The sequence below is a fragment of the Lepus europaeus genome, chromosome 9 (assembly GCF_033115175.1).
Source record: "Lepus europaeus isolate LE1 chromosome 9, mLepTim1.pri, whole genome shotgun sequence".
Taxonomy (NCBI): domain Eukaryota; kingdom Metazoa; phylum Chordata; class Mammalia; order Lagomorpha; family Leporidae; genus Lepus; species Lepus europaeus.
In genome coordinates this window covers 30,411,790-30,433,520 of record NC_084835.1, presented here as the reverse complement: position 1 = coordinate 30,433,520, position 21,731 = coordinate 30,411,790, and the positions used below count along the sequence as shown (strand labels likewise).

General features: G+C 39.5%; 1 protein-coding gene across 1 annotated transcript in view; it reads left to right on the top strand.

Annotated features, from left to right (window-relative positions):
• The window catches only part of TASOR (transcription activation suppressor), a 51,658-nt gene that overhangs the window by 29,164 nt on the left and 763 nt on the right, over positions 1 to 21,731 (top strand). The window contains 10 exon segments of the mRNA XM_062201111.1: positions 357 to 1,058; positions 5,569 to 5,966; positions 6,595 to 6,739; positions 8,422 to 8,481; positions 13,041 to 13,975; positions 16,753 to 16,875; positions 17,420 to 17,579; positions 18,421 to 18,529; positions 20,416 to 20,594; positions 20,789 to 20,953. Coding sequence (XP_062057095.1) covers positions 357 to 1,058; positions 5,569 to 5,966; positions 6,595 to 6,739; positions 8,422 to 8,481; positions 13,041 to 13,975; positions 16,753 to 16,875; positions 17,420 to 17,579; positions 18,421 to 18,529; positions 20,416 to 20,594; positions 20,789 to 20,953 — 2,976 coding nt within the window.

The window sequence follows — 21,731 nt, the reverse complement described above, 5'->3', positions numbered from 1 at the left end:
AGATAAGCAGGATTATCTCAGTTGGAACCTCACATCTTGCCTCTGTAATATTTCTCCTTATATTTTCCTTATCATTTGAATTGTGTAGGGGCAGTAGGGAGTTAAGACCTTCAATGAATGGATGTTTTTTCCTTTAAAAATGTGTTCTGCTCTTTGATTGGTTTTAGTTTCTTATGAACCTGTTTTAGGTCCTATACTTAAGAAATATGCTATTCCTATTTGCCGTGTAGCATGCATGTGTAGTACGGTACAACTTGGTCCCATTAATGAGTAAAGTGTCACAATTTGGTAATATGTAGATCTGTATTTGATGAGTTTCTTGATTGCTAATGTGGTTTGCTTTTGTTTATTTACAGCACAGAAAGTTACAACCAGTGCAGCACCACAAGAGAGGCATGAGAGCATGCCAGGTGTATTAAAAATAGCCCAATTTTTACAGTTTTTTTTGATTCAGTGTCGAAAGGAATTCAAAAATATAAACACTATAAATTTTCATTCTGTTGTTGAAAAGTATGTAAGTGAATTTTTTAAGCGAGGTTTTGGTTCAGGTAAACGAGAGTTTATCATGTTTCCATATGATTCAAAATTAGATGATAAAAAATTCTTATACTCAGCTCCAAAAAATAAATCCCATATTGATAATTGTTTGCATACTTATATTTTTCATCCTGAAATGTATCAGTTACCTATTTGCAAATTAAAAGATTTATTTGAAGAAAATAAAAAACTTCAACAATTTAGTCCACTTTCAGATTATGAAGGTCAAGAAGAAGAAATGAATGGTACAAGACTGAAATTTAGAAAACGAAATAGCTCAAGGGGTGAAACTATTATACCTGGGAAGCAAAAGTCATCGCATTCTTTGGATTATGATAAAGATAGAGTCAAAGAATTGATTAACTTAATTCAGTGCAGGAAAAAGAATGTGGGTGGGGACTCAGATACAGAAGATATGAGAAGCAAAACTGTCTTGAAGAGGAAACTTGAGGATCTACCTGAACATATGAGAAAACTTGCCAAAACCAGTAATTTATCTGAAAGTTACCATCTGTATGAAGGTAAAATATCAAGATTGCTTTTTTAACAACAAACAAAAGTACAGGAAATAGTTCAGTTTTTTCTTATAATACAGGGATCTGCAGATTGAAGTGTGAGGGCCAAATCTAGACTGTCCCATTTTCACCATGCAGTCATGCCACTTAATTTGTGTGCACATAGCTGCTTTTCTCACAGGCTGTATGGCCCATGAAGCTTGAAATATTTATTAGCTGGTCTAGTACAGAAAACATGGGCCAACTCCTACCCCGGTACATCAGATTTCTGAGTTGTTTGGTTTAAGCTAATATGACAAAATTAAGTATCCAGAGCTATTACTCTAACGAGAGTTCTTGTACTTTATGTCCATATTGGAGAAATGCACCAGTAGAGTAGTGGGTTCTTCAAGGATGTTATGTAATGAAAGGAATCTTCTGAGCTTTGAAACAATTCTTAAAGACATACACATAATCTTTTCCCTAGCTATCTAGGACTATCCTGACTTTTTCTTTTTCATTTGTTCCTTTTTAGTTGACAGAAATTGGAGACTTTTGTTTTAAGTGTTTCAGTATTGTAAGTTCAAACTTTTTTTTTTTTTTTTTTTTTTTTCCAGGCAGAGTTAGAGAGACAGAGAGAAAGGGACTAGAACCCAGGGTGCTTGTGCCACAGGCGGAGGATTAGCCTATTGAGCCGTGGCGCCGGCCAGTTCAAATATTTTTATTATCTAGATTTTTCAGAGATTGACATGCTGGTCCATAAGCATGAAATTTGTTCTTTTGCATTCATGGACCATTGATAGAAAAATCTGTTTTGGGTTGCTGCCACTAATTTTTTTTTTTAATGAAGATTTACCTAATTATTTGCAAGGTATAGTTAGTGAGAGAGGGAGACAGGGAGAGAGATCTCCCATGTGTTGATTAAAATGGCATCAGTGGCGGTGCCTGGGTGATGCCGAAGCTAGGAGCCTCACCTGGGTCTCCCAAGTAGGTGACAGGAGCCCAAGTATTTAGACCATCTCCTGCTGCTTTCCCAAACACATTAACAGGGAGCTGGGTTGCAAGCAGAGCACCCAGACTCGAACCAGCACCTAGATGGGATACTGTGTCATCACAGGTGGCAACATGATCCGCTGCGCCACAGTGCTAGCCCCTGTTGCCACTACTTTGATTCTGGCAGATCTGAATATTTTTTATTCCCTACTGAAAAATTTACCCGTCTTTTCAGATGCATTGTTTCTGACTGCATTAGAGAGATCAATGTCCTTATTGCAGTTTTGTTCCTTGCCAGTCTGTATTTGCATCCTCACTTTTCAGTTCTTTTCCTCCTTTATTGTGCTACCGAGTATATAATAACCACTAGCCATGTGTTGTTACTTAAATTAGGATGAAATAAAAATACATTTCGGCAGCCACAAGACTGTTGTTGACAGTACAGGTAGTAGGCATTTCTAACACCACAGAAAGTTCAAACAGTGCCGTTTTCTGCAATAATTCTGGGTATTTAGTTGACCTATGGCTCTTTCCAATATTATTTTCCTTATCCATGTTCTTGTCTTCTCCTTAGTGGCCTTTGTGGCTTATTTATTTCACACGTTTCAGTAATGTATCATTTTCAATATTTTATTATTTGCTACCAATCTCATCTTGCAGAACTTGGCCTTTTAAAGAATGATTTGTGGCCAGCACCGCTGTTCACTAGGCTAATCCTCTGCCTGCGGTGCTGGCACCCTGGGTTCTAGTCTCGGTTGGGGTGCCAGTTCTGTCCAGGTTGCTGCTCTTCCAGTCCAGCTCTCTGCTATGGCCCAGGAAGGCAGTGGAGGATGGCCCAAGTGCTTGGGCCCTACACCCGCATGGGAGACCAGGGGGAGGCACCTGGCTCCTGGCTTCAGATAGGCGCAGTGCGCCAGCCTTAGCAGCCATTTGGGGGGTGAACCAATGGAAAGGAAGACCTTTCTCTCTCTCTGTCTCTCGCTGTCTAAATCTGCCTGTCCAAAAAAAAAAAAAAAAAAAAAAAAAATTTGTTACATACTGGCTGTATCCAGCTATGTTTTCCACTCTTTCACGTGCTCTTTGGTTAAAGCTCGTATTTCTCCCTTGGAGATGTCATTGTGAGTTCTTTCTTTTTTTCTGAAGTCCTTCCGTTTCTCTCAGGCATTATGTCTGCAGGTCAGATCTTCCAGCTTTCTGGCTGTTCTGTTTCTCAGTGATCTTGTCTGCTTCCACTTAGGCTTTATCTGTGATCTGTACAGTTCCTGTTGATGCTTCTTGATACATGCTGTCTGAGGCTGTGACTTGTGTCTGGAAAGTAGGCTTTATATCTCTATATATCTATATGTAAATATGTAATATATATATGCACTCAGTTCCTTCAGTGCTAGGCGTTATTCTCATTTTATAGATGAGAAGATTGTCTCAGACAAACTAAGTAACTTTACTGAAAGTTAGGAAGTTAGTGGCAAAATCCATGTTATGACTTGTTCTGATTCCAAAGCCTTGTTCCTAAACTGCTTTATTTCTTAGCGCTAAGCATACAATAGGCATTGAGTAAATAAGATAATTATATTTTTGGTGCTTCTTTAGCTGGTAAATGAATGCTTAGGTGTATGTGGGTGAAAAGCAGTCTTCATTAATAATAAAAAGGTAGAAAAGCAATCTAATTACAATAGACCAAGGGAGAAATGGGGAGAGGAGGAAGTTAGGTTAAAGTAGAACTATTAACTACCAGATTTGAATTCCAGGTGGTTCTTTCTTGTTTCTTAGTCATTTTGTACACTTACTTTTGAAAGTAAAGATTTCAAGGATGAATCTTGACTTTTAAAAAACTTGAACTTAAACAACAACAACAAAAAACCCAATCTTGGGTGGTGGTAAGCCTACCCATTTTATAAGTGGTAATTTCCTAGTCCCTCACCCCTTGTTAACATCATCATTTTTGAGGTATAATTTATATACAGTATACCCGTTTTATTTATTTTAAAAGATTTATTTATTTATTTGAAAGTCAGAATTACAAAGAGAGGAGGAGATACAGGATGGGAGAGAGGGAGAGAGGGGTAGGGGGGGCGTCTTCCCATCCGCTTGCTCATTCCCCAAATGGCCGCATTTCCATTGGATGGAAGATCTCTCTATCTACCTCTCCTCTCTCTGTTTAACTCTGACTTTTGAATAAATAAATCTTTAATATATATATATATATATATATATATATAGATTGTACTGACTTTGCAGATTTCAGACTGCTTGGAGCAGTGTTTTCTCTTATAGTACTTTTTTTCTTGGCATAATGAGAGCGGCAAATAGATTTTCGTTGATTTTTGCTCTTTTATGTTTAACATCTTAGGTCATGTTTAGTAGAGATTTCTCTAATATCTCTAACATCCTAGCTTCACTATGAATTTAAGTAATAGATAAGGCTTAGGTTTTAAGAATGCTAGCCTTAAAGATACAACATAAGTAGGCTGGCGCCGTGGCTCAACAGGCTAATCTTCCACCTTGCGGCGCCAGCACACCGGGTTCTAGTCCCAGTCGGGGAGCCGCATTCTGTTCCGGTTGCCCCTCTTCCAAGCCAGCTCTCTGCTGTGGCCCGGGAGTGCAGTGGAGGATGGCCCAAGTGCTTGGGCCCTGCACCCCATGGGAGACCAGGAGAAGCACCTGGCTCCTTCCTTAGGATCAGCGCGGTGTGCTGGCCGCAGTGCACTGGTCGCGGCGGCCATTGGAGGGTGAACCAATGGCAGAGGAAGACCTTTCTGTCTGTCTCTTTCTTTCACTGTCCACTCTGCCTGTCAAAAAAAAAAAAAAAAAGACACAACATAAGTATGAAGATGATAGAAATCAAGATCATGCTTTTTCAGTGAATTTAAGCATAATTTGTGTACCTTCCCTAACAATTGGCAAAAGAGCTAAGTGCAAATGTTTCATTTGTTGTCAAACATCTGGTTGATTTTGAGATTTTAGTGGTAGAGTTTATGGTGACTACAATAATACTTATTTACAACTTGCACTTATCTATAACTTTGTGCATTAGCTCATCTATTAATAGGATGCTTAAATTATACAAAAATTAAGAATTTTGGTCTGTGTGTAAAATTTTATTTTTTTATTTGAAAGGCATAGAGAAAATCAGATCTCCATCCCCTGGTTAATTTTCCAAATGCTTGCAACATCCATGGCTAGGTTGGGTCAGGCTGAAGTCAAGTCAGAAACTGAGTATGGGTCTTTCATGTGGGTAGCGGTGGGGACCCAACTACTTGAAAAGCATCACCTGCTCCTTCCAGGGTGCACGTTAGCAGGACTTAAACCAGGCACTTCAGTATGGGACAGTGTGCCACGTACCTACCCATGTGCAAAATTGTGGAAAGAGTTACATTTGTGCAGCACAGGATGGGTTTAGATATAAAATGTAAGCCAGCTGCTGGAGTTGCTACCCTAAATGTCTTACAGTAATTAACTTCTAAGGTATATGTGATTTTTAATGTTTTTATGTAGGCTTTCAAACTTAACTTCAGGAGATGACTTTTCTTTATTTTTTTCTCAGACTCTTCCCAGCCTGTTAGCTCTCTTGGGCATGATGCTGACTTGAGACAGCAGCAGCAGGATACCTGTAACTCTGGCACTGACATCCATAGACTGTTTAATTGGCTGTCAGAAACACTAGCAAATGCACGCCATTCTGATGCATCCCTGACGGACACAGTCAACAAAGCCTTAGGACTGAGCACTGATGCTGCCTATGAAGAGCTGAGGCATGAGTATGAGTTGAGTTCTACACCAGATAAGAAAGAATATGAGCACCCTACTTGTACGAAAATTGAAAATGTACATTTTAAGGCCACTCAGAGCCCATTGCTAGAAGTTGATAAAGCATCTTTAAAGTATCCTGTCTCTGTTTGTTCCAGTGAAGTAGGCACAGAGCATAAGCTACATTTGAAAGAAGTAAGCCTCTGTTTCTTGATTGTCTTGGTTTGTTTTTGTGAGTGTGTGTGAAAAGAGAGGATGTGGTTATGCTTCAGGGAGTGGTTTCTCTTTTCAGGAGAAAATAAAACTTTGGAGTAAAGGTGTTTGTCTGAAGTGGTACTTGTAAGTTTTTTCTTATTAAAAAGAGATAAAAGCCAAAGTAGTTGTTAAGGTTTATCTGTTGTGATAATGGTAAGGCTGGGCAACTTATTTGTCAGAAAGGGATTATTGTTAATAGATGGTTTTAGGATTCGTAGAAGACAGAATAGCATGGTAGGGAAGTAGTAAGGTTGCAGCCCACAACCGTAATATTTCCAAATGTACCCAGTACTCTAAATTGGGCTGTTGGGGCTGAGGGCCAAACACAATATTTACTGTGTGGTATTTCACTTTAAATGTTTACTGATCTCTGCTCTAAATCCACATCTGATTAAGTTTGGAGGGGAGAAATTCTATTTTGAGATTATTGTCATGTTACCATGTTGGTTTTACTCAACTGTAATGTTTAGATGAAAGATTGTGAATTTACTGTGAAAAAACTATTATTTATTCTTGACCCTAAAATTATTTGGAAAGAAAGCTATTGAATGTGTACCTTAATTTTTAGGATCCAAATATAATTAGCATGAATAATTTTGAAGATTGCAGTTTGTGTCCCACTGTTCCTTTTGAACATGGATTCTGTAAACAGTCATTGAAATCAGATGATGTTGAGGAGACTGAAATACATTGGAAACTGATTCCAATTACAGGTAAGAACAAATGCATCAGGCCTTAGGTTTGCTTTGTTTTACCTTGGGAGCAGTTTCCTGAGGATTTCATCTTCTAGAGTCTACTCTTGGATCACTAGATACTTGATCTTAGCTGCTTCTGAAATCTTCAGTATCTTCTTTTGAACCATACAGTGTTCATCCCTAAATGTTGCTCTTCTCAGCATCAGCAAGTATCTGCTACAGAGATGAAATGTTGCTCTTTGAGCAGCCAGTTAAATGGTGTCTTTATGTAGTTATGTTGAAGTTCAACTATTTGAAAGAAATTTGATCTCTTAAATTTGATTATCTTTAAGTTATCAAATGCAGGGGGCCGGTGCCATGGCTCACTTGGTTAATCCTCCGCCTGTGGCGCTGGCATCCAATATGGGTGCTAGGTTCTAGTCCCGGTTGCTCCTCTTCCAGTCCAGCTCTCTGCTGTGGCCCAGGAAGGCAGTGGAGGATGGCCCAAGTGCTTGGGCCCCTGCACACGCATGGGAGATGACGAAGAAGCACCTGGCTCCTGGCTTCGGATCGGTGTAGCTCCAGCCATAGCGGCCATTCGGGGGGTGAACCAATGGAAGGAAGACCTTTCTCTCTGTCCTCTCTGTCTCTCTCTGTGTCTATAACTCTACCTGTAAAAAAAAAAGTTATCAAATGCAAATATCCTAGGAAAGCTTAATTGAACCATGGGACAAGAATAGTTGAGCAAATGTTGAAAGATCATTTTGGAGTATTCTCATTTCTTGGAGAAAATACAAGTTCTTAGTTATCTTTGTTAGCTAACCATTCTGGAAATATTTCCAAGGCATATTATTGCCATTCCTAGATCTTTTTTTAATCTTTAAAAAGTCAAACAACTTTTTGCTTAAAAAAATGGACTGGCTTATAACCTAGAACCTACTGAGGACACCAAGGACTCTGAGAAGAATTTGTAAAACTTGATGAGTTTCCATTGGCTTCTGCATCATTCTCTACCTTTTTTTTTCAAGATTTTATTTATTTATTTGAGAGGTCGAGTTACAGTCAGAGACAGAGAGAAAGGTCTTCCTTCCAGTGGTTCACTCCCCAAATAGCCACAATGGCTGGAGCTATTCCGATCCGAAGCCAGGAGCCAGGTGCTTTTTCCTGGTCTCCTATGTGGGTGTAGGGCCCCAAGGACCTGGGCCATCTTATACTACTTTCCCAGGCCACAGCACAGAGCTGGATTGGAAGAGGAGCACCTGGAACTAGAACCGGCACCCATATGAGATGCCGGTACCGCAGGAGGAGGATTAACCTACTGTGCCATTGTGTCGGCCCCATCATTCTCTACTTTGAGCAAGAGACCTGGAGGTGATGATAGAGAGGAAACTAACTCTCTTTTCTGAGCTTGAGTCCTTGACTTGAGTGGGAGAAACACTGTAAGGAAGTGGTTAATGGAAGATTATCCCAGCCCTTCTTCGTTTAGACACCTTCATACTGGGTTTTGAAAGCCCAAATTTGAAGGTGCATCTATGATATTCCATCATCGCCTGAATGGAAAGGAAAACAACTTTACATTTTTGAATGACTCTTCAGAATTATTTTGGGGGATGGAAGGAAATGTTAGTATTTGTTAGCATTTGAGGTTGTCTGGAAGTTGCTTAATAGGTATTGCTGATGTCTGAGGAGAGTCTACAAATCTAATGGATGCTTTCCCTCAGGAGGGAATTCAAGAAGCCCAGAAGACCAGCTGGGGAAACACGGTGAGAAACAAACATCAGGTGAGAAGGCTCCCTTTGCTTTTCCTCCCACTGTGCCTTTCAGCATTTCTATTTGAATTTCTAATTCTCTATCAGTAGGGTGTTGATTTAAGTTCTGCTGTTTTCATAGCATTTTGAAAATACCACATTTATATTTAAACCATTGAGTTTTATCAAATAGATTGAATCCAAATGTCACACAAGATATTCATAGAGATTAAGTTCTCTTTCCCTATAGTAGACTATCTGATGAGTTGAGAAGACAGGACATTATCCTAATCTTTTTTTGTAGGATATCCTAACAGAAACAGTCTTCAGGTTTCTTTTAAGTTTAAGAAAGACTAAGAGGTGAAATCATTTATCTTTTAAATACACTGTTCTTAGTCTTCTTGAGTTTTTTAACCCAGTTCTCTTTCCCTTCTAATTATAAAGTTAATTTCCAGAAGTTTAAATGAGAGATTAAGAAACTTTTAGATTCCAGAAACAGAGGTAACTGCTGGTAGTTGCAGTGCTTGCCTAGGAAGAGTTCCTTTGTGTGAGTGCAGCCAGTTCAACTTCGCTGCAGATTGTTTCCTTCTTTTAGTTTGATGGTGGTCTTTTTCACTGCTTGCATTTCGTTGTATCTTATTCTTTGGTAAATCTAAGTTTTTTTTTTTTTTTAATTGGGAAAGAAATCTAAATTAATTTCTTAGTAGATTCATTTTCTTTGGGAATTAGACAAACAAACTTTAGTAATTTTCTTCAAGAAAGCCTTTGTTTCCTCCTAGGAAGGATGATTTAAAGAAAAAAAAAAAAAGGGCAGATAAATAACATTGGAAAGTGCACAAATCCTTACTGTACAGTTTGTTGAAACTTTACTACATGTATGCACTTGAGCCCTCTACCCAGATCTATGTAGAACAGTTCTGACATCTCAGAAGTTTGTCCTTCGTATCATTCCAGTCAGTACTCTCCCTTTTTTGTTTTTTTTTAAGATTTTGTTTTTTATTTAATTGAAAGGCATAGTTTCAGAGGGAGAGGGAGAGAGAGAGAGAGAGAGAGTGAGAGAGAGAGAGAGAGAAAAAGAGAGTGTTCTTCCTCTGGTTCATTCCCCAAATGGCTGCAACAGTGGAGCTGGGTCAATCCGAAGCCAGGAACCTGGAGATTCTTCCGGGTCTCCCATGTGGGTGCGGGGCCCGAGGACTAGGGTCCTCTTCTATTGCTTTCCCAGGTCATAGCAGAGAGCTGCATCGGTAGCGAAACAGGTGGGACTCGAACCTGCACCCATATGGGAAGCTGGCACTGCAGACGGCAGCTTTACCTGCCATGCTGCAGTGCCTGCCCCTCGCCTTGTTTCTAACAAGCAACTGCTAATCTGAGTTGCTTTTTTTTTTTTTTTTTTTTTTAAGATTTATTTTATTTATTTGAAAGAGTTACAGATAGAGGTAGAGACAAAGCAAAGAAGTCTTCCATCTGCTGGCTCACTCCCCAGATGGCCGCAATGGCTGGAGCTGCGCCAATCCGAAGCTCGGAGCCAGGAGCTTCCTCCGGATATTCCATGTGGGTGCAGAGACCCAAGGACCGGGGCCATCCTTTACTGGATTCCCAGGCCACAGCAGAGAGCTGGATTGGAAGAGGAGCAGCTGGGACTAGAACCAGCGCCCATGTGGGATGCTGGTGCTTTAGGCCAGGGCTTTAACCTGCTGCGCCACAACGCTGGCCCCAAAATTATTGATCTTAAAATCATAGATATTTGTGCAAAAGGGATTTAGATGGTTCCGGGTTTTGTGGTTCTGTTCTATTTTATTTTTTTAACTTAATTTGAGAGGCAGAAAAACAGAATTCCCATCTACTGGTAAACTCCCAAATGCCTGCAATGGCTGGAGCTAGACCTGGCCACAACTGGAAGCTTGGAAATCAATCCAGAACTCTTAAGTGAGTGACAGGGACCTAATTGTGTGAGTCATCACCTGCCTCCTGAGCTTACCTGAGAAGGAAACTGGAATCAGGAGCCAGAACTACTTACCAGGGTACTGTGATGTGGGACGTGGGCATCTGACTGGCATTTTAATTGCCAGGCTGCACAACTGCCCTGTGATTTAGAGTTTTTAAATATGCAGATTTCTTCATGTGGATTTAAGTTATGTATCAGATTAAAAAAAAGATCCTTAATCCATAGCCCATCAGAAATAAGCCTATTGGCCTGAACTTTAAATTCAGGGAGCAAATAATTTATTTACAGTAACGAATAATTTAATTTTATTATTTTTTTAAAATTTTATTATTTTTTTTGACAGGCAGAGTGGATAGTGAGAGAGACAGAGAAAAAGGTCTTCCTTTTCTGTTGGTTCACCCTCCAATTGCCGCTGCGGCCGGCGCACCGCGCTGATCCGAAGCCAGGAGCCGGGTGCTGCTCCTGGTCTCCCATGCAGGTGCAGGGCCCAAGCACTTGGGCCATCCTCCACTGCACTCCCGGGCCACAGCAGAGAGCTGGCCTGGAAGAGGAGTGACCAGGACTAGAACCTGGTGTGCCAGCGCCGCAGGCAGAGGATTAGCCTATTGAGCTGTAGCGCCGGCCAGTAATGAATAATATAAAAGTTTAAAAATTATAGGTAGTACTCCCTGTTCTTTGTGTTTTAAGATATGCTCAGATTTCTTTTCATTTAATAAGTCATATATTTGACATTATACATCATTCAAGAAGAATAAAAATACTTGAGAAAGTAAGTTGTCCACCCCTAACTCCGGACACTAAGTTTCCTCCCCACCGTGAGGATCAATCACTTAACAATGTATTGGACTATTTCACACATTGTATACTACACTGAACCCCATTTTAAAAAACATCACTTGTTTGTGTGATAAAGCTGTCACCTACTGGTTCAGACCTCAAGTTCCTACAACATTTGCGCCTGGGCTAGACTTAAAACTGAGAGCTACGGACCCATTTAAGGTTCCCATACGGGTGGCAGGGATCTAGTACGTTTGCCATCACCTGCTGCCTCTCAGAGTGTGCATTATCAGGAACTTGGAATTGGAACACTAACCAAGCCACTTCAGTATGGGATGTAGACATCCCAGGTGGCATCTTAACCCATGTGACAAATGCCTACCCCCAGTTTGGTATCTTAACCACTAGGTCAAATACTCGTAAATTGCATTTTAATACTGCAGATTTAAGACAAATATTCAGGATATTGTGTTCCTCTATCATTTTATAGAACTCAGATTTTATGATTTGTCAGCTTCATACTGCTGTAATTTTTTTTTTTAATTTTATTTATTTTCTTGAGAGGTAGAGTTACAGACTGTGAGAAGGAGATGGAAAGGTCCTCTGTCCGTTGATTCACTCCCCCAAGTGGCCGCAATGGCTGGAGCGTGCTGATCCGGAGCTAGGAGCCAGGTGCCTCCTCCTGGTCTCCCATGTGGGTGCAGGGGCCCAAGGACCTGGACCATCCTCCACTGCCCTCCAAGGCTACAGCAAAGAGCTGAATCAGAAGAGGAGCAGCTGGGACTAGAACCAGTGGGGTTCTGCGCTGCAGGTGGAGGATTAACCTACTGGGACACTGCACTGGCCCCTGTTATAATTCTTATACTGACACATTGGGCATTTCACTCCCCTTCCTCACTTCCACGTATGGACCTACTGTGGTTTTATCTATTCATGAGTGCCTTTGCAGCAGTTAATGAGTGTAATGGTCCTTAGTAACTGCTGGAATTAGTAGACGATGTCACAGGCTAACTGCTGCTAGGCTACTTATAACTATATAGAAATGTGAGTGTGGGGAAAATCATAGAGGGCAAACTGCTACATGTACTTCATACAAATTGAATAGGGAATTCCACCTGGACTCAGACTTTGTGATTTAGAAGTACCATTTTCTACACTACAGTAGCAACTCATCAGTGATCTGAATTTCTACTGATAAGGAATTAGTAATTGTTTGAAGACCTCAGAAGAAAGCAAAGATGATAACATTCAAGGGGTGGGCATTTGGTGTAGTAGTTAAGTCATCATTTGGGATGCCTGCATCCCCCTTCAGAGTGCTTGATTGGAGTCCCAGTTCCTGCACTTGCACTCCAGTTTCTTGCTAATGCACATCCTAGGATGTAAACGATGATGGCTCAGAAACTTGGTCCTTTTTTCACCTACATGAGAGTCCCAAATTGCGTTCTGGACTTCTGGCTTAAGCCTGGCCCTGCCGTCACTGTTATAGGCATTTGGGGGAGTGGACGGCAGGTAGAAGATACTCCTCTCTCCATCTCTCTGCCTGTCAAATAAAATAAAAATAAATTTAAGAAGTATTAAAAAACAGACATTCACTGTTGTTACTTTGCCTACTGAAATCCGAAGACCAGCCTATAAGTAGGGTACATTGGAAATTAGAAACCAAACTGATAGTTAAGGTTTTTATTTTACCTTCCGGTGCATAATTAGTTCTAAATGTATATATCTTTAAAGATTTATTTATTTGAAAGAGTTGCAGAGAGAGGACCTACATATATTTTTGACCTTTTTTTGTGCCTTTGATTGAAGGATGTGTGTTTTCAGATGTTACCTTTCTGGATTGTTCTTATGATAATGAACTCTCCTTGTATAGGTATGAAATCACCAGAAGAACAGCTGGTGTGTCTGCCACCGCAGGAGACCTTTCCTAACGACCCTCGGGTAATAAGTAGACAGAGAAGTTCTGATTACCAGTTTCCATCCTCTCCATTTACAGACACACGTAAGAGCAGCACTGAGGATGACGCGTTGACAGGTCAGGTGGTGACAGTGGAGGAGCAGTGTGTGCCAGCAGCAGAGCCGCCTACAGTGAGCGAAACCACAGAGAGAACAGTGTTAGGAGAGTACAATCTCTTTTCTAGGAAGATAGAAGAGATTTTGAAGCAAAAGAATGTTTCATATGTTAGCAGAATTTCCACACCAATCTTTTCAACACAAGAGAAGATGAAACGGCTTTCTGAGTTCATATATTCTAAGACTTCCAAAGCTGGTGTACAGGAGTTTGTAGATGGCTTACATGAGAAACTAAATACCATTATTATTAAAGCATCAGCCAAGGGTGGGAATTTGCCACCAGTCAGTCCTAATGATTCTGGTACTGAGATAGCCTTGAATCCTTTGGGAAGGCCTGTCATACCAGCATCCTCAAGTGACTTCAACAGTAAACACCTTCTTGAGCCACTTTTTAGTGATGCTTTGAAAGACACCAACTCTAATGAACAGCATTCCTCTTCGACTTTGAGTTTAACTGAAGTAGAAATGAACCAGCCACACCATGCTACAGAGTTAACGATGACTTCTGATCATACTGTACCTGGTGATATTGTCCGGGAACCAGTAGAAAAAGAAACCGCAAAATCACCCAGTGATGTAAACATTTCTGCCCAACCAGCTCTGTCAAATTTTATAAGCCAGTTAGAACCTGAAGTATTTAATAGTTTGGTTAAAATCATGAAAGATGTCCAGAAAAATACTGTGAAATTTTATATTCATGAAGAAGAGGAGAGTGTGCTCTGTAAAGAAATAAAGGTAACTAAATGAGAAGGTAACAGTAATGCTCTATAAACTTGTCTTGTTGGTCTGACCTGTATGTAATCAGTTTTGTTCCCAAACACTGATAATGCACTTTCATAATTTAATCATCTATAACAATAGAAGACTGGTAAGCTAAATTTAGGACATGTGATCTAAATATTTGAGAATTTAGAATCTTGGTTGATAGTTAATTTTAACCCATTAAGTCCCAAGTTTTAAATTCCATGATATTTCCGTCTCAGTATTTATTTCAGAGTTACCATAAGTAGCTCGATTTAAGTCTTTATAGGTGTCCTGTGTGTAGAATTATGGGACATAATGAGTTAAAGAATATTTCTATACATGTTGCAAATTCCTTTAAGTTGTTGATAAGAGGTATTAAATGTTATTCCCCCCACCTCCCATTTTATTTGAAAGGCAAAGACAAAAAGGCATATGTCTTCTGTCCACTAGTTCACTCTTCAGATACTTAGAACAGCCAGTGCTGGGCCTGTCTCCTATGTGGGTGGCAGGGACCCAAGTATTTAACCATCAGCTACTGATTACCAAGCTGCACATTAACAGGAAGCTGGAAAGGATGCAGACCTGAGACTCTAACCAAGCACTCCATTTGAGATTCTGGGTCTTAACTGCTGCACCAAATTCCTGTCCTGTAGTTGAGTTTTTAAGGAATGGGAAGGGAAATACAGAGGGGTAAATTAAGTTGCCAGTATATATCTCATAGGAAGTTTGGTTAAAAGGAAAAAACTTTGCATGGATGGCCTGATCACATATCTTGACATTTCTTGATAACCTGGGTATGTATTGATTCCCTACAACCTTTATTGATCAGAAAACATTGGTGATCCTTAGAGTCTTAAGTCATGAAAAAATCTCTGATGTGAAGGTGGTGGTTGTTGTAAACTGAAGCTGTAGACTAATATTTTAGGTATTTGTTTTTTGAAAGAAAATTCATAGGTATGTGTGTATATGTAGATGTGTAAAATTGGTTCACAGGTTTTGTAAATGATAACATATTAGAACAATTACATCAGTGTTTTAATATAAGTAATTATTCCTCATTGGGATTTTAATTTCTTAAAGGAATGCCTAATTTTGAGGTAAAAGCCTACTCTCACCTATGGAATTTGCTTACCATGACTCAGTTTCTGTCTATATCATTAGGGTAAGCAGAGGGGCTATATAAAAGTAAGTGGCTCAGAGCCAAGGGTGGCCCAGAAACCAGCATGTTTAGTGTGATGTGATGTGATGTGGAGAACAAGGAAATGAAAGAGGTATGAGAGTACTTGGTTTTGTTTTTTCTTACTGATTGCTTAATGACTTCCGTGTACACCACGAATTCCATAGTTGGATTTTTGCTATATGTCATTGAATGTAGAGCTTCTCAATTTTTTCCTACTCCCAGCAACATGTTCTCAAGCAGTTAACTTGCTAGGACATAGCTGCATGTTGCTTTGGGGCTAGATTAATGAATAGGTTGGGTACATTTCCCATGGTGATCAGCCTAATTCACCTCCCTTTGTCTTTTTTTTTTTTTTTTATAGTAGATTGTAACTTACATACTGATGTCATACTTATCTTGAAGAAATAGGAAATGTATTTCCTCATGAGTGATGCTTTTAATTCATTCTGGCATAAAACAAGGCCTATCTGTGTCATTTATGTTAACTATGCTTGCTTTCTCACAAATCTGATACTAATATTCATTAGGAATTTTCTAGTAAACATGTTATGGTAGACTAGAAGAATATGAAGAAAAGTTTAAAGTTCCTAAATATTTCTGGATTCAAGCTGATATTACTGTGCTAATTAAACCACCTTACCTAAAATAAATTTGCACTTAAATCTTCTTAATGTAATAATACAGGCTGAACTCACAGCAGGCCTATTAGTAATTCATGCTTTCATTAATTGACTAAGCTTGTCTGAGATGTGCCCAGAAGCTTGAGGGCTTAGAGCAAAGTGAGTGTAGGAGATGCTGCTTTAGTTGCAGTCTGTATTACTCTGGGCAGCTCTTGAAGGGATAGTAAGCTGGTTGTCAGGGAGGCCGGGGGTTAGATGATTGCTGAATACTTGTGTTGACCTTGAGAAAATCTGTATCTGCAATGAGCAGTGTGACCTTTGGGATCTTTACAGTTTCCTTGAGGGTTCCGAATTTCGCTGGCAAGCAAAAGTAACTCTGCATGGGCTTAATACCTATACCCTGTGATAACTAGAACCATGTCACCAGCACAGAGGGAGGTATTAATGCATGAATCTACTTTGCTTAAACATGTAAACTTGACAGGAATGGCTAGTGTGCAAATACCATTGTACATAGTAAAGTTCTAAATGTATGTTTTTTAAGCTGTTGTGAATTAAGTGAGCTACATAGGCATTGTAAAAGTGCTTTGTAACTGGAAGTAGTATCCTGGTAATATTATTGCAGTTAGCCAAGGGCCTGCTTAAGGAAAGGAAAGAGGGTCTGATTAATGATTTTAATGACTGATGGAGCTGAGTGAAGAACCTGGAATAATCCATTGTATTACCTCACACTGGCATTTTACTTGGCTTTAATTGCATAGTGTTCAACATTGTGACTGTAATTGGTGAAGCCCTTACTTTGAGACTCCTGTTAGAGTGGGTTAGCTGACCTTCAAAGTCTTCTAGAGTGTAAGCTCATAGTTAACAGTGTCTTTGTAGTTGTTAAACATGTTACTTTATCTTGCATTTTTAAGTTGATGTTTGCAAAAACTATTTTTTGTGCTGATTTAGTTGCTTTCCTTTAACAGGAATATCTTACCAAGTTAGGTAATACTGAATGTCATCCAGAACAGTTTTTGGAAAGAAGATCACAGTTAGATAAACTGTTGATTATTATTCAAAATGAAGACATCGCAGACTTCATTCACAAGGTGATTCTTTAGTCAAATTCACTATTTTTGTTTTTAAAAACTCTTTAAAGATAAAATGACAGAAACCCTTGCAGGAATCAGCTGTGGCATTTAGGTTTCTATCACTGTAAAATTTAAAACTGCTGCACATTTTAGGTCTGTCATTTCTCTGAAATAGTAAGAATCAGTGAAAGTCCGAAATCCTAGAATGCCAGCAAATCTGCTAACTCTGTATTGTCTCTTATTCATTGCTATGAAGTGACTATCCAATTCTGATCAATAGATCAAATCTGAATTCTGATTGTAATTACAAGTTACAGGTGATTAAGTTTAAAATTTGTTCATTTTGTATTTTCAAGTCTATTTATGACTCGTTTTCTTGTGTGTTTGCATGGGAGGCCCCAGTACTTGAATGTTGGTCTATGTTGTGGAAATAATGTTGGGAATATTTTTGTGTGAGCCATTCAGATGTGATTCACTAGTATAGATGAGCCTTACTGATTTTGTTAGACTTGTTTTCATAGTTACTTCACACTTGAGTCTACTTATTTTGGTATTTATACAGGTACCTGGCTTAGTGACTTTAAAGAAGCTCCCCTGTGTTAGTTTTGCTGGTGTTGATAGCCTGGATGATGTAAAAAATCATACATACAACGAATTATTTGTATCTGGAGGATTTATTGTTTCTGATGATTCAATTTTAAATCCAGAAGTTGTCACAGTTGGTAAGATTTATGCCTTGTTTAAGGCATATAACTTGTTTAGAGCGTGTAACTTCTGTATTTGTTTTTTTCTCCTAGGTTCTTAGGGAAAAACCTAGAAAAACACCAATAAACCACTTATACTTTTTAGATGTAGTGTCTATTTTTGCTCTGCCATTTTTAATAAATGGTGCATTTCCACCTTTTCTTTAGTTTTCATTACCTCAAATTTCTTTCCCATTCTTAGACTTTACAAATCGTTTTCACTAAATCTTGTGTAAAGCCACACTCTCCATACCTGCTGCACTTTGGGTATTTTCATTGTTATCAGAATGTTCTTCTGTTTTTTATTTCCATCTGGTTTTAAGGCGGAGTGACAGAGTGAAAGAAAGATCTTCCATCTGCTGGTTTCACTCCCTAAATGCCTGCAACAGCCAGGTCTGGGCTAGGCCCAAGACAGGTGCCCAGAACTCCCAACTGGGTCTCCCACTTGGTTGGCAGGAGCGCAAGCACTCGAACCATCATCTGCTGCCTCCCAGGATGCGTTAGCAGTAAGCTGGATTGGAAGCCGAGTAGCTGGGTTGCCAGTCATTTTCTGATATGGGATGCAGGTGTCACAAGCTGCAGTTTAAGCAGCTACACCACAGTACCCGCCCTTTCCTATCCCTGTTTGTTTTTAACGTGCAGATATTATGTTCAAAGCACTTAAGGGATGTGTAGAGTTTAGTCTCTGTTGCAGAGGGGAAAGAGAAGGAAAATAGCACAAAGGTAGTAGGTATTTATACAGAGACGGGAACTGCCTCCATCATTCAGGTGTGCAGCGACCTACTTGTTAGATTAAAATGAACTTCATTATCTCTAACAGAGAACCTTAAAAATTTTTTGACATTCCTTGAAGAACTTAGTACTCCAGAAGGAAAATGGCAATGGAAAATCCACTGTAAATTTCAGAAAAAACTAAAGGAACTGGGCAGGTAAGATTTGGAAAAATAAATTTGTGATGGCTGATTTCAGGTTGTGCTCAGAAAATTTTTCTTTTCCCCTTGTTGCTTTCACACAGGTCCATAAGTAGCTGTACAGTAGTGTAGATGCTGAGTTATTCTAGCCTTTTTGGGAAGAAGTGGTATTCTTATTTAGGTAGAAGCTTGCTGATGTTCTAATAACACGTGGAGGCAAAAGCAGTTTGTAGTTTATTCTTTGCTATTTATGCATTTAAAATAAGCAAAATAATGACTGGCATCCTTAATTTCTTTTTATTGTTTGACTGCTTTAAGTAGCTAATATCAGATATTTAGGCAAGGATTAATCTTGATCTGATAATGAATTTTGATTAAGGTGTTCATTTATATACAAGTATATTTGATTGAGAACTGATCAGTTCTCAAAGTTTGATCCTTAGACCACTAGTCACTTGAAAGTCTTCATGAACCGTTGTGGTAATTAGAGTTTTTTGTTTTTTTATTTTTTTATTTGAGAGGCGAGAGTTACAGGCAGACAGAGGGAGAGACAGAGAAAGGTCTTCTGTTCTCCGGTTCATTCCCCAAATGGCCGCAACAGCCCAAGTTGGGCTGATCTTAAGCTAAGAGCTTCTTCCAGGTCTCCCATGTGGGTACAGGGGCCCATTCTCTTGGGCAATCTTTACTGCTTTCCCAGATCATAGCAGAAAGCTGGGTTGGAAGTGGAGTGGCAGGGACTAGAACTGGTGCCCATATGGGATGCTGGTGCCGCAGGCAGAGGCTTATCTCACTAGCCACATTGCTGGCCTCAGAAATAAATTTTTGAGATACTATATCCAGCTAGCAGAGATTATCTAAAATGTATTTTACCTATTAAAGGATCTGAGAACCTTTTGAGAGCACAAACTTCGATTTCTTGTAACCTCTATTGACGTTCCATGGTATGCTTTTAAAACATTAAATTTCTGGGGGCAGCATTGTTGGTGCAGTGGGTTAAGCCTCTGCATGCAGCCCATACTGGAGTGCCAGTTAGAGTCCTGCCTGCTCCACTTTCAATCCTGTTCCCCGCTAATGCACCTAGGAAAACAACAGAAGATGGCCCAGTACTTGGGCCCCTGCCACCCACATGGGAGACTCCAATGGAGTTCCAGTTTCCTGGATTCTTGCAGCCACCATTGGTCCCTCTGCTGTTCAAATAAAATCTTTTAAAGGCACACAATTTTCTCCCCCATCTGCTGGCTCACTCAGCAAATGGCCAGCACAGCAAGGGCTGGGCCAGGCTGAAATTGGAAATGAATCTAGGTATTGAGTGTGAATGGCAGGGACCTAATTACTTGAGTCATCCACTGCTGCCTTCCAGGGTGTACATTAGCAGGAAACTGGAATGGAAAGTGGAGCTGGGGTCTGAATCCAGACTCCAATATGCGATTCAGGTTTTTCAAGTAGTGGCTTAATCTGTTATACCAAACACCTGAAGTATTGAGACCCAAAGGTTTAACTTGTCCAGACTTACTGTTACACTCATTTTAAAATAACCACTGTTGCTTTATGCCTTGTAACTAAATAGCTTAGAGCCATGTATTTTTCTCCCCAAGGAAAAATACCTTTTTTTTTTTTTTTTTAATCCTATGCCCTGCATTGAGGCCTGAAAACTAGTAAAGGTAATAATTTTAACTGGTTGAGATTTTAGCCTATTCTAAATAACTGGCCCTCAGGCCTTGCACCAAGGAATCTCTGGACTTACATATTGATGACAAAATTCATGTTCTTCCTAATAAGCAACCCTGTGTCAAGTAGTGAGCTAAGTTACATGTGTTACCTCAGTTGAGAAATTACTGAAGCAAAAATTTCCATACTAACTTTTACAAGTGCAGATCCAGATACTGAACTGCTTAATTTCACAGATTGAATGCTAAAGCGCTAAGTCTGTTGACACTTCTGAATGTCTATCAGAAAAGACATCTGGTTGAAATTTTGTCATACCATAATTGTGATTCACAAACTCGAAATGCTCCAGAATTGGACTGCCTTATCAGACTCCAGGCTCAGAATATACAGCAACGACATATCATCTTTTTAACAGGTAAAGAGAGAACTATGAAGCTTGCTAATAACTATGTATATGGAAATGTGGCATAAGGATTTTACAGGGCCATGGTGGATGCTTCTTGTTAAGCTTTAATTCTGAAAAATGGGAAGAGATTACCTGAGGGCTCAGCAGGCGTCATTTGTCCACGCTGTGTTTTCAAGTTTTATATATGAGACTTTTTTTCTTAGACAAGAACATCAAGATGCCTTCCAGTTACACAGATAACGGAATAGTGGTTGCAACTGCTGAAGAGTTTATGCAAAACTTTAAAAATCTTGTGGGCTATCATAACTCAGTCACAGAAGAAAATTTTCCACTGCTTGGTGCTAATGAAAACCTTGAGTCACAGTCAGGTAACTTTTCAGTAGTTCTCATTTTTTTTAAGGCAGACAGAAAGAGGAATGGTTTTGCTGTTATTGTATTATGTAAACCACTCAACTCAGTGTAAATGGCCTCAGGGGAAGTGTTTCAAGACATCTTGTAATACACAGCATGAACAAGATCTGCTCATTTATTTAACTGTATGTAGCTAATACAAGTTGTTGAGGTTCATTACAGCCTGTGCCTACTATGGCATATGCATTTTCCTCTCTGAGGGTATGGAAGCTGTGTCAGTTGCTGTTAGCAAAGAGGTTGTATTTAAAAAAAAAAAAAAAGTAGGAAAACAGATGTGGGAGGATTTAGCATGGGGCGACTAAATCTCCCCACAGGTATGAGGCAATTTAATTAGAAGACCGTAGGGATTATCACAGCTTTAGTCTTTTGTGAGGTGGCCTCTGCTTTGGTTCCAGTTTTATATAAAATGAAAGATACCCTTTTGTCTTTGAAAAGCAGAGATGATTGAACCAGTTTAGTAATCCAGTGAAGCTAGATGTCGAAAATTTTATTTTGTATTTGTCTTGTCAAATACTGAATTACCGTATAACTTTAGATGCTGTTTTGACATTAACCCCTTTGGAGCTGGGAGTTGGGATTTCCCAACATTAAACGTGAACACATTTCGCAGAAGCTTTTAGCATCGGATTATCTGGACATTCACACCTAGTGTGAGTGTTGTGAATAAATGAACTTGTGGCAGAAGACCAAGCTTTAAGGGATTGTGGACTTGCAGACCCTGACGCATTATATTGT